This window comes from Amblyomma mixtum, chromosome 5 (genome assembly GCF_055824585.1).
Source record: "Amblyomma mixtum isolate Tamu chromosome 5, ASM5582458v1, whole genome shotgun sequence".
Classification (NCBI taxonomy): domain Eukaryota; kingdom Metazoa; phylum Arthropoda; class Arachnida; order Ixodida; family Ixodidae; genus Amblyomma; species Amblyomma mixtum.
The window spans coordinates 2,282,976-2,296,738 of NC_143016.1; the positions used below are offsets into that span (position 1 = coordinate 2,282,976).

The 13,763-nt window shown below is 45.0% G+C and overlaps 1 protein-coding gene across 2 annotated transcripts; it reads right to left on the reverse strand.

Annotated features, from left to right (window-relative positions):
* Positions 1 to 596: 596 nt before the first annotated feature.
* On the reverse strand, positions 597 to 12,843 carry LOC149341135 (transmembrane protein 164). 2 transcript variants are annotated; one of them, XM_089543012.1, is made up of 5 exons: positions 12,017 to 12,577; positions 8,414 to 8,572; positions 7,379 to 7,678; positions 4,972 to 5,184; positions 3,548 to 3,687 (listed from the first exon to the last, which is right to left on the reverse strand). In XM_089543012.1, the coding sequence occupies exons 1-4, from the start codon at positions 12,236 to 12,238 to the stop codon at positions 4,975 to 4,977; spliced, it is 891 nt and encodes a 296-aa protein (XP_089399138.1). In that variant the 5' UTR covers positions 12,239 to 12,577; the 3' UTR covers positions 3,548 to 3,687; positions 4,972 to 4,974. The 2 variants fall into 2 exon arrangements, with proteins under 2 accessions (XP_089399139.1, XP_089399138.1); XM_089543013.1 differs by lacking the exon at positions 4,972 to 5,184 and having other exon boundaries at positions 597 to 3,687; positions 12,017 to 12,843.
* Positions 12,844 to 13,763: the final 920 nt, after the last annotated feature.

Genomic DNA, 13,763 nt, shown 5'->3' on the forward strand with positions numbered 1-13,763 from the left:
TTGAAGGCATCTATCGGCTATTGCGGCCGTCGCTTCGTTTACACTTGCACCGGCGTTTTGCCAGCGTTACAATGGATCCCGTTCTCGAAGTCGTCAACGAAGTTCTCGCAAATAGACGCCTTTAGCATACCGTGTACCTTGTTACCGTTAGCGGAATACCGGGAGCCCCCATACCGCTGAGAGCAAGCGCTGATTGGTCCCGGCGCTGCAGGAGCGCGCGTAGCTATCGGGTACGTGGCGTCATCTGGCGACGTCAAGGAGATTTGCGCATGCATTTGCTGCGCCTCAGTGATTCGTAGCTTCTCGTGTCCTAGTGTTGCTAGAACTATTGGTTCTAGCAACACTGTTTTGTGCTATGACGCCATGAAGCTTGTACTTGCGAGTTTGGCCTGTGGCGGCGATACCTGTATTTTGGTTCTTGCTCTTTTCTATGTTACAGGAGCTTTGTTGTCAGTATGAATGGCGTTTTTGTAATCAGGAGCTGGTATTCTGTCGATGCAAGTCAACTTCAATTTCTCCTCAGTGTCCCTTTAAGCTTATTTTGGTTGGAGACAATGCCCATTTTCTGATAGTTTAGTACAGGCACAACACATGGATGCAACTTGTATAACACTTTTATTGACTAGAAAGCTCCCTATATAGACTTATCAACAAGGTTTGAATAACATGTGGCATACTAACTCTACTAATTAAGCAAATCCCTTTACTAGAAGTGCAACCACAAAAAGAAACAATTATTTATTCACACTATCTCACAATGTGTGCCCAGTAATGTGCACTGTTCCTTTGGCCATGAAAATGAGTCCCCTTAGCCAATTCAATGAGGGCTGTTTCAGGTGAGCAGCACACTATATAAGAAACAGGCAGCCAATTTATGCCATGATGGACTGCCTTTTCCTTGCAAAACTGCTATTTGTTACAGCCCTTTCCAAGGGTACATAAATTGCTTGTGGCCTAACAACATGACAATGTACCGTATTTACTGTAATGTAACATTTTTTTGCTGGTAACAAAAATGAAAAGCCACTGCTCACATTACAACTGAAGCTTAAGCAGAGGCAATTGTGAAGACTATAGATAAAATTGCTCAGAAGCACAATAAACACCAGCCTTAAAATCACGAAATGCAATAAAATATTTGTTGATTTTATATATCCTAATATCCAGAATAAATCTTATACGCGAAATCCTTTTGCAAAGTTTAAATGAAGGCGTTCTCCAAGAGGCTCATAGCATCGGGTGACATCACCAAGCGACCGGCTGCGCCATCCAGCATTCAGAAGCAGCTTTGCGCCAGGCTCTCCATGGTTTCACAACTGGGAAGCCTATATTCAAAAAGGCAAGTGCTTATGCCCAGTAAGCTGTTTTCAAATGAAAAGCAATACCAGTGGCTGATGAAATCAGTAACTCTGCTGCCGCAAGACACTTGAACCTCCACGAACCTATGATAATAGGATGGATGAAGGAAGATTCAGTGTAAGGCGCTAAACCACAGCAGACTGAGGAAAGGTTTTCGAGGACCCAAAAAAGGCCACTTCCCAAAGATGCAGCATAGGCTTATGGAATGCACTGCTGATCAATGCTCCCCACTTCTTGGCATGAAGAGTGAAATGCTGCAAAGCAGAGCATATCAACTGCTAAGCGATACCAACTAGCACAAGAAATGGATTTGGTGCAAATCGAGTTCAAAGCCACAGATGCACTACATCAATTTGTCAAAATATGCCCATGAGCTACAAATCAAAACTTGCACGAGTTTCAGCGCCATGCCATTGTATCAACATGCCATTGAGCCACACTGGCAATGCCAAGCAGACCCTTGTATATGTAGACATGCCAATGGCAAGGACAATCCAGAAATCTAGTGGTAATGAAGTTCACATTAGAAGCACTGGGAACAAAAACAAAAAAAGTCATACTGGCATGCTTGGCTGATGGCCACAAGCTACCTCTGTTCATCGCTTTTTGCAGGAAGACCATCTCAAAAGAAACTAAGAAGAGGTTTCATCATGTGGTGAAGTCACTGCAGTGGTGCCAAGAAAAAGGTTGGCTGGACTCTCATATTCTCTTAGACTGGATTCACTTCATTTGGGATTAAAGAACAGGCACCCTGTTCCTTACGGCATCTAACTTGGCAATGGGTTCTTTTTGAAGTCTCCCAACAGTGAAAAAAAAGCTGCAGTTTGAAATAACGCATCTAGCCCTGATACCAGGTGGCATTCTTCAACCCCTAGATGTTTACCTTAATAAACCCTTCAAGGACTACCTGGGATGTACTGGATGAGAGAGAGATCCATCACAACACCTGTAGGAAGATTACAATGCCCAACACATGCACATTGCAGGGTGGGTTTCAGCTGCCTGGTATGGATTGCCTTGGGAAACAGTTGCCCAGGTGTTTAAGAAATGCGGAATTTCAAACGCCCTTGATGGAAGTGAGAACAAATTGTTCTGAGAGGAAGCTAGCAACAAAGAGACCTTCGGCTACAATCCACCAATCCACAGAAGTGGATGAAAACGAGGAATAGGAACAACTTCTGAGCTATTTTTATTCATAAACTTCTACCCAATTTTTCAGACTGCAGTTTCATTTTGCACACTGAATTTGTGTGCTCTTTTTTTTATGCACCTGCAAAAGCAACCCTCAATTTACATTCACGGTCATGCTACATCCAGGTAAATACGGTATTTGCTTGTGGTCTAGCAATACCATACGGCTCATCCATGCGCCACGGTTACACATCAATCACTCGCGGTCCTAAATTTCTCTACCAGCACATTTTTGCACAGCACAATTGGAATGAATACATTATACATATTAATTTGCAATTAATACTCATCAATCATTTGCATATCAAGTTTTTCTACCCGCATATTGCTTTACAATAGAAGTGGAATGAGTACATCTATGCATGTCATTTTTACCGTGGTTGCTCATCACAGTCATCTGCAGTCCAAGGTTTCTCCATTTGCATAATAAAAGTAGAAAACAAAAGTGGAATGAGTACATCCACAGCAGCTCAGCTACCTCATTGTACTGGCCCCTTTAGCACCACTGGAATAACTGCCATGCTTGCTTTTTGCTCTTCTGTACAAGACGTCAGCATATATTAGGCATGCCTTATTTAGTCTACAAAATAAGACAAGCTGCCATGACAGCTGCCAGCTCTCCCATAGTCTAGTGAGAAACGCGACTACTGTTCTTGCAAGCACATTAAATCTACAGGGCAACACTAGACACCTTTGTAAGGATGACAACTACGACAGATGCTAAAACAGCACTAATTGTAAGTGCAGTGCAACAGTAACTTCGAAAACATTAATCTATTTAATCTAATTAAAAACTATTGTTGACTGGGCTAGGCGACGTGACATGTGATGTCATGCAAGGGTCCCATACTGTTGGAGTATTTCTTTCAAGAGCACGTGATGAAGGTGCATCAGTTGAGATTAACCACCACCCTTGAGAATTGCAGGCACAGCCCTAACTAGTAGACCACCTTAGCAGCTAAGGTCATCTAATGACCTCCGATTCTTTAGCGTGTATGCGTAGCGCCAAGTCTTCCTCCACTGGCAGCGCCCGGTAAAAGCGCAAAAGACTTCCATCTCAGAGGTTGGACAGAGGGTGGCAGCCACAACCATGGGAGTAGAGAACCACAGCAGGCTCACAGCTTGGGCAGCATGCACCTGCAGGGTTAAAAGATGTTGTCATGAGGGTCAACAAACATGCTTCGCTAAGGATCAGGACAAGATGACTGGAGGTGTTTACTGGTGCAAAGGTGCGTAGGGCCAAACAGCCCCAGAGACTGGCATAATATGAAATTAAGACTACGCAGCAGACAGTGAAGGTCAGTAATGGGCACAACATCATGAGCTAGACTAATATAACAAGCTGTCCAATGCTTGCCCCACAAATTATCGAGAAAAATTACGTGTGATAAGAATAAACATAAAATTGCCACACAAGCTTTAAATGTTCATTTATTTAAGAGAGCTAGTAAGAAACCTAACGTTCTTGAAAATATGTGTTTCACAATGGGACCTGTGACTGAACCAAGAAGGAGCTCGAAGGGACTATGAAATGATTTTGAAGATTACCAGTAAATATGCTCAATGTATAGGACAAACGCTTTCGAGCATTCATGCCAAGTATGAGTTCTTGGAATGGAGCTTTGTTATCGATTTTTACAAACTATTATTTTTATAATTCACAGGCCGATTGTCACCAAAGAATGATAGTTTTCAGAAGTATTTTCTGGAGCAGTTACATCACGAGTACCTGTGCCACAAGTACCGGTGATGTCATGGTGAGTGACAGGCCACCAGATGCTGCCTTTCACTGCAGCCACGACACCAACGACGTCACAAGCACACTTTCAGTAGCCACAAAAGAACATCTGCTCATGTAGCTATGCAAACCCCTTGGGCACATGTGAAGTCATTGCTTTGGCACGCATGCTTTCAATTTGCCACTGCTGCATCTTTCTGTCAATGATTACACAGTCAATCGCCGTGTCTTTTGCATTCACCCGATATGAATACCCCTTACTGTGCTGTCTGCTGAAAAGCCAGTGACTGGCAAGGTATCAAACTCAGGCATGTTGTTCCTAAGGACAGGTGAGCGAGCTGCCTAGATTGCATCAGACCACCAGCGTCGGACGCTGCTGGAAGTGGGTGAACTAAGCGTCAATATGTGAAGTATGAAGCAACTGTTGGCTTCCGTCATGTATGTCATAACGAGCCCATTTTTTTCCCTTCCCTTGTCTTCCTTGTCACGGCACTGCAGTATAGCACGACAGTTTGAAAAAGCCAGGAGAATGCTGTGAGAATAAGCAGCATGAAAAAACTACAGATCATAATTAAAGCCCAGTTTCTGTACAGGAAATGGGCAAAACAACTTGTTCGACGCACACCTAATCGTGGTGAGCTAATGACCGGGTGAAATAAGACACTGCGTGCAAATGACCTCACCCCCTAGGAAGAATGCTCATGCTCCGCCAGAGCGGTGCAGCTGATGTGCAGCCGGGTGACGCGCAGCAGCCACGTGCAGAACGCTGTGTACAGCTTGCCTGCCACCAGCACCAGGACAAACTGGTGGGCCAGCGCCCACAGCCGATAGTGGGGGCCGTAGAAGGGATCTGACACGGCTGGACACAGCATGCTGTTGAGGTTCACCTGGGTCACCTGCACCAGGCATACTCCCTCTGTGGTGGAAATTTTTCCCAACAAGCAATGCAAGTGCCCTGTGTGGGCCAACCTGTGTTCAAAGGGAGCACACAGTGCATGTCGTCAACAGTTTCCCAATTGCATTTTTCAGCAGACAGGTTTCCCACGCAAGTAATATGATGTCTACATGCTTAGCATTTGTAGAACCTACTGTATTTTCCGAAGTTGAAGTAGCACTTTTTTTTATATATTTAAAGAAAAAATGCTCACCACAGAATCGTGTGAGAGTGAGGTCGCAGACTGCCGGAAAACCGTACTGTGAGGGCAGTGGGTTCTGGCACTGTGCAGTATACCATATGAACTCGTGTAAGGGCCGCACTTTTTTTTTAATTTGGGTGTGAATTTTGAAGGTGAAGGTGTGAATAGTACAAAACAGAGGATGTGGCCCATACACAGCTGCAGCCCTTACAGGATATTATACGGTAATACGTATGGGTGCGGCCCTTACACGAGATTATACGGTAGTACCGGGTGTTCTGTACTGTATGCCAAGACTGTGGCACATCTCTTCAACTGTAACAGCTGTGGCTTAATTGTTCAAGGTTTATTGTTGAATGCTGTTTAGATGGAGACTGTGATAACTGGATGACAGTTGTGTTTAAGCAGTAATCTGATTTTTAAAACGCAAGAACAAGTCAGTGCCATTCTTATTTATGGTGGAGGCTTATCTGCTTTTACAAGAAGACTAACCACAGGGGAAGTTCTGTACACTCTACATGAAAGGCACAGACCTATACTAGTTAGCTACAGCTTGAGAATGCAGCAGAGGCTCCACTTCGATGGATTTCACTATCTTTCTGGCTCTTCGACAGATAAAATAGTCCCTCGGACCAGTGCTAGCAGGACAAAACTCCACATTCGGAGAAAGCTCATGATGATGAATAGGGAGTTGCAGAAGTTGGAAAATGCTTTTATGAGCATAGTCGTAACAGCAACAGTTTTTTTTTTCAGTAAAAGCCTGGCATGGAACAGCCGAGCGAATCGCAACTGCATAAAGCAAGTATGTGCACTTTTCTTCTACCTGAATAAAATATTTAGAAAATAAACGTATCTTGTTCTTGATAGCCAAAATATAGGCAGAAAAATATAATGCCAAGTACACAGTGGGTTCTGCAGGACATGAAGCCATCAGATGAAAGTGCCACTGTACAGAACTTTGGCTTTGTGCCTAAAGGCAGACCTGAATGCATGCCCAACTAGCAGCCAATATGTTCAAGAAAATAGCACTTCCAGCCACACGTCTTTCAAGTTCTCAGCACTCCAAGTGCGACCACACAAATCGTGACAAGCAGTGATGAGATCTGCTGAATTGCACAAAAGTGTCATGCAGACAACAATATCAGTGTAACCAAAGTCCTGGTGACCTGCGACGATGACCACCACAATAGCACTGTCCGAGTAAGGGCTACAACCATATTTTGATTAGAAGTTTACCACAGATCTGTAGAGTTGGAGCGTGATTGGGCAGGCTTCAAACAACATTCTGCACTTCCTTTTTCTATTTTGCCTTATTTTTTTAGATGACCCGAAAGCTCGGTAACAGACACTGAATCAAGGTGTTCATGGCAGAGAGAGGGCAGGTTATTTGACAGCACGAAGTGATCAAGGGAGGGGGGGCACCTCAGGGTGCCTGCCAAAGTTTTGACAAAAAGGCTTGTCTTCACCTAGAGCAGGGGTTCTCAAACTGGGTTCCGCGGAACACAGGGGTTCTGCGGGCTGTCTTCTTGTGTTCCGCGAGAACCCTCACCGGCCCTGACCCGGCAGCTGATATGAGACTGGCTCTGAGTGCTACTGAGCCACGCTTTGACTTGCTCTTAAAAGGGAAGCAGTAGCACCCATCACACATCACATTAGTATTTGTATTAATCTGTGCAATAAACATTTAACCTCTGCAACTTTCCCTTTGCAAAAATGCACTCGACAACATTGCTGGTAAGTGAAAGCGGGGGGGGGGGGGGGGGGGGGGGGGGGGTTCCCTGGAACTTATTGAAGGCTTTTGGGGTTCCTCCAAGAAAAAAAGTTTGAGAACCCCTGATCTAGAGGTTCTAAACTAAACACCTTGTGATAGCAGAAGTCCACAAGTGAATGCAGCAATGCTTTTCTTTTCCAGCTTCCCTGACAGGGAAGAAACAAGCTGCCCCAGCCAGCTCACCAGTGCGAGTGCTTGGAGGATGAGGAAATGGTAGAGATACTGCAGAGCAATGCTGAGCAGGGCCCAGCTGAGGTCCCCTAGGGGTTCCGTGCTGAACACGCCACCCAACCGCATCAGGTAGCAGGGTACGGCCAACATCAGCCCATGCTGCACCCAGTACACCTCTTGCTCCAGAGGCAACAGTCGGGTGTTCAGCACAGGAAACAGCAATGCCAGCAGGGGTCCATTTATCCAGTGGACATGCACTCGGAACAGCACAGTCATCAGGCGGGATGTCGGGGGTGCCGCCAGCATTATTATCTGCCGCAGAGAGAGCAAGCATGTTTTTCAATACAAGGCTGCACCGTGCACGCAACTCAGCCGACAATGACCAGCACCCGGAAATCAAGCAGAGGAATAACAGATGATACAGCAAGCACCCCTGAGCTGTCATCATTCACACTGGACCATTACTGCACAGATGATCTACCCAGGCTCTGTCAATTTAAAGCTCCCATTTCCTGGAACACTTGCCTAGCTCGCCACACACCGAAAGAAAACAATGTTATCTGCATAGCACAGCTGATGGCTTGCTATTCCAGAACTTTGCATCTAGAAAGCCAAGTGGGAAAAGATGGGTTCTCCAGTATTAAAACTGTGTTGCACCAATGAACTGCTCAAAAGAGTACTCCAAGCAGACCCCACAGTAATTTCAACCTGTCACATCGACTAAATGATCAATGAGTTTCATTTTGGATTGTGCTAAATCTTTTTGTAGGAAATTTTACTTTGCAAAAAAGCGACATCAAATGTATGGTTTATTCTGGGTACTTCTGGAGGAAGCACTCCTCCTCTGTTATATCCATTATTTCGTTATAAAATGTTTCGGTATAGCAAGGTTTGACAAACTTGTTGAGACAGCGTAAAAGGTACATGCAGCCACAATGGTTTCAATTATGTGAGAAACCTCACAAGCACTGCACTTTGTCACAGCACCACCCACTAATGTGCCCCACATATTGGGGAAAGGTGCTACAATGATGCAAGTGGCATTACCTGTAGCATGGTGATGACATGGCAGGGGTTGAGGATGTAGATGACAGTGCGTGAGGAGAACTTGAAGCCCAGCTCCATGCCAAACACCAGGCACAGCAGCACCAGCAAGCACCGCTTACCCCCTCTATCCTCACGAACCACCTTAGGTGCTGGAGGCACCTGCACATAAAGGAAGCCACGATATTCCTGAAATATCACACTGTTCGCTTCTAAATATCACGAGCAGGCTAGTGAATCTATGGCTTTCACAAAGTTGTCTGCAAGAGCTAGAAGACAAATTTATTTCCAGGAATTCAACATCTGCACTTCAGTGCCAGATTAGTCAAGGGGGGTTAAACCCAATTTTCCACTGCATCTTTTTCTTTGGATTGATGCGTGGGACATTCATTCATTCATTCATTTATTTATTTATTTTATAATACTGTTTGAAGGTAAAGACAGTTACAGGGTAGAGGGCAGAAAACACACTTTTTTTGCTACAAGAAGCAAAGGATGTTAAAAAGAAGCTCAGGACTACAACACAAACAGCAATACAAATATGAGTACACAGTTACAATGCATACAAAGTGTAATTTACAGTTACTCAATAATCCTATTTTCAAATGATGAAGTGTATGATTCTGGAACAGCAGCTGGCAAGGAATTCTATTGTGTTATTGCTCTAGGAAAAAATTAGTACACAAATAGATTAATGTGCGATTGTGGGAGGTGGTATTTATAATCATACCTTCCTCATGTATTTATTGATTCTCGTAATGCTATGTGCTGTGTCAACATTAAAGAAGTTCCCGGATAATAAAAAAAGAAGTTTCAACCTAGCCGATTTCCAGCAACATGCTGAAGTAGGTAACTGTAGTGATTTGAACATTTGCTTGACAGAATCCTTGCAAAAAATTTGGTAAAATAAATCTGGCCACTCTATGTTGCACTGTCTTGAGCCTTTGAATTAGCCCAATTCTGAAGGGGTCTCAGGTAACAATGGCACACTGTAATGTGGGTCTCACTTATGTTAAACAAGCTGTAAGTTTAGCAGATTGTGATAAGAATTTTAATTTTCGTTCTAAGAACCACAGTTTCTTTTCTGCAGTCAAACAAATCTGATTAATGCGGGTACTGCAACTTAAGCCATTAGCTATCGTTACTCCTAAATAATTGCTTGAATGATCCCGTATCATTTTGCTTGTATGAGTTAAGGAATATAGTTTACTGCATTTGTTAGTTGGCATAAAAAGCAGCCTATTTGCAAAATTCATTTGAAACAAAGACGAATTCAGGGGGCACTTTGGCTCTCTAAAGTGCTGCAAGGCGAAAGCGTTTCCTGGTCGCTGTTTGTTTTTATTTACTTTTTTTTTTCATATTTTGTTCTTTATTTATTTTTTTTGCTCCTTTCTTAATTTTATTGTTCTTTATATTTATTTCCACATCTTATTTTTATTTTGTTTTTACTGTTTATTTTCTTATTTTTATTTTAATTTTCCTTTTCTTGACTTTACTCCTTTTATTTTATTTATGAAGCCCATGCATTCACTAGATGCGCCTTTATTCATGCTGGAACCTTGAACCTTTTAACCAGTGATGCCGAAAGGCGGACGAATCTGCCGACGCGTCTGTCGACACTTCTGCCGACGCGTCTGTCGACACGGCTGCAGACGCGTCTGCTAACGACAGTATGAGGCATTAAAGGCTTTCGCCTTAATAACTGCTATGTGTAGCACACAGTCAGAAAAATCTGTGGATTCACTTTGTACACAAACTTGTACATTGGGCCTTAAAAAGTTAACTGGGCAGTTCTTGCCTTCCTTGCCAACCATAAGGAGTTTAGTTATTGAACATTCTGATTATAATTTTCACTGACGGTGAATTACTTTCTAGGTGCGGGTGGAGTCGGAGCGAATAGACATGTCAGCAATGTATCCCTCTGACGCGTCACTCTTGCTTCTCAAGGTCGTAGTGAGGAGTGAAGGGAAGGATGAAAACATGGTAAGAGGTAAAACCAAGTGCACGATGTTCCTAGTTGCGGTGCTCGAGCTTTGTGAAAACAAATGATGTGTGTCTGCATTCTGAACGTTGATGAACTACATTTCAGGCGTGGAAGGAGCTGGTGCAAAGAGGTGCACTAGCTTTGGCAGCACTGCAATTTAAAGGGTCTCTTAAACACCTTCCTGGAAGATCACATAAACTTGCTCAATCACTGCATTTTGCTATCATGACCACCTGAGCCAAATAATGCACTTCTACACACAGCAGAGTACCCGCAATCACGCGCGAAAGTTGGCGAGCACTTCATGGCAACTTTTTCATGCTCGCACCCTCCTGCATCGCTCGCACCTACGTACACAAGTTGAGAGATCTCTATTGGTTAGATTCTTTCAGACGTCAAGCAGCTACCACGGCCACGTCCAATAAGCCGCGTAGCTCTGGCGGGCCGGAAGCTCTGCCCCAGGAGGTGGGGCCGGCGGAGGAGCGCAGACTTTCCAGTGTGCAGAAAGTGACGAGAGGAGGGGGAAAGGTGCAAAGATGCTGAAATTCAAATTTTCACTACAGATAACTCAGCTTCTACAAAGCACATTAAAAAAATTCTTCCTAGGCAATATTCATGGAGCGGCGTGCTTTAACATCCCAGGCATACCGCAACTTTATTAGAGCTACTATGTTCAGGGCCCCTTTACGTATCAGACGAAATTTATACGGTAGCTACCAGCCCTGTGCACAAGGCTGAAAGAGCAGCCCATGTGTTCAGGTGTCGTGGAAGCCAGTGAGGTCTGCAGGCATCTGCAACGCCATAACTTGGCGCAGATACAACTTGACAGACCATTCTGTTAGTGCGAAAGCACAACCTAGCTGCACAGTACCATAGCAAAAAAAAAAGTCAGCAGCAATGTCTTTCTAGAGAAAACGTGGAAACCAGATCCAGTTAAGCTCCAAGCACCTCATCTAAGGGCACCTGTATGGACTTCACAGTCTGGAGGAGGATGTTGCTGCTACAGCAACGGTCAGCTGGCTAATACACGAGCCACAGATGTTTAAGAAACCTTGCACACGTTCACACTTTTCCTTCAGTTTAACTCAATGATCGAATTATTACTCAGCAACATTGCATTTCAAACGGCTGTCTCTGAGAGTCAATTTCAAACAACAGCTTATCGCATTGGTACTGCATTCCAGGTCACGTGGCTCGCAAGAAAATAGAGATCTAAAAAAAAAAAGAACTCCGAAGAAAAATTGCTCACCTGGCACGAGTTCTTTGACATCAACCTTCATCAATACAGACAACTTGCCGGTATATTTCTTGATATATTACAGACCTGTCATTGGTTCCATATTTGCCTGTGCAGATAATACCCCACCCGATGTCTTTCACACAACGAATCAATTATTTCTTACTGTTTCTTTAGCCATTTCTCTCCACTGATAAAGAGCTACTATTCCTGGGAAACCGTGCGCGCGATGGGCTCTTTCTCTTTTCGGCTCGCCCCGAGCGCTAAAACCTTCCGGAACGAAAGACGTCTCGTATTTGACACTTCTGTTGCTTGTACCGACCGTTTGCAACTTTTCGAGTTTGCGTGCATAACGACGCCGTTGTGAACTACATTCGTTACCCACCTGCAGACGGCGGCAGCTCGCGATCGCCAACACCGACGTCCAGAGCACGGCTAGGGCGGTCTCCCATAGCCGCCTCCTCCCGGATAGAAACTGGGCGCACTCAGGTCCGCCGTTGCCGGCCAAGCTGTGGTTGACGCCCGCGTAGGCCCACTCGGACACAGCGAACAGCGACGCCGATGCTCCACTGCTGCCCATCGAGGAGCATGTTTGGCTGCTAGCCATGCCGCCCAATTGCTTGTTTCGGCACCTTGTACCCCGGCGTTCAGTGGAAGATCACAGCCCTCTGTACAACGCTGAAACGGAAGCTAAGGCAGCAGCCGATTGGCAAAAGCGCCAAAGCCGAAGTGCCACAGTCGCCTCACAACACACACATGATGCGGAAACAAGGTGCAAAAATACATAACCACAGAATTAATATGGACTACACGGCGAAAAGCGGCGACCACATAGGAGGCAGCCGCTGGAGTGACAATCTACAATCATGAGTGGCAATCACCCATAGATAACGCGAGTAGGTAAAGCGGGTGAAGCCTGTGGCGGCCATGTTGTGAGGGGCAAAAAAAAAAAAATGCGCTGTCTGGAGCGTTGGCCTGAAGTTTCGGTATAATGCCTATAATATAATGGCTAGTATATTCACTATAGTTTAGTTATTCTAGTCACTATATTTTCGGGGCCTGTTCCCGGGTATATTTAAAGCACTACCCACTGGTGTGGCAGGTATACATTGCAAAAATACTGAAACAAAGTCTCGTTTTTGAGACCGTGAAGAAACTGTTACAACCAACGGTGGGTTAGCTTACATGCGCTTGCGGAGCACAAATAGAAGAAAAAAAAACTAAAACAACAGTCCCATGTAGCGTCATTTCCGCGACTAAAGAACGGTCACGCCGCACCCGCAACTTGCAACGGAGCGGTGCAAAATTGCGGAGCTGGTGGTCGCTTATCGCTGCTAATATTTAGATATTATTACTCTACAGCGTTGTTGTAGTTGTTACGACTGTAGCAAGGGTGGAAGGGAAAGTGCACGGGCCTGCCCACTGGCTCGGGCTGAGCCGCACTCGCTGCCACGTGCAGACAGAAGAGAGTTGAAAGATGTGAGAAGATTGAAAGAAAAGACGCGCGTCGCAACAACCGCGTCCGCCGAAGCGACAACGCCGGCTGTAATACCGACTGTTGCGCAAATCAGAGAAAATCGAAGAAAAATTCTCTCGGCTTAACCGCGCGTTTGTTCGGGCTCAAATTTCGCACAGATGTTGCATTTAGTGGTCAGTTTTGTTTTATACTACATTTAGGTGGGGTACTTGCCTGATTCGGGCAGAATTATTTGGAAATCCCCATCGTCTGTGGCGACGGAGAACCAAAATCGAAAGACTTCGCAGCAATGGTACGCGTGGCGCCATCTCGCAGCCATCGGAGAAACGAGCTCTCCACTTAGCACAGCTGGGTTTCTCCGGTGGGTGCGAGATGGCGCTACGGGTACCATTGCTGCGATGTCTTTCAGTTTTGGATCGTCGTCGCCACATACGATGGGGATTTCCAAAAAATTCTGACTGAATCAGGCAAGTACCCCACCTAAATGTAGTATAAAACAAAACTGACCACCAAATGCAACCTCTGTGCGAAATTTGAGCCCAAACAAACGCGCGGTTAAGCTGACAGAATTTTTTTTTCGATTTTCTCTGATTTACGCAACCCGCGATAGATACCCCAAGCCCCGTCGTGCGGTGTCCCGGACTAGGGACGCCGA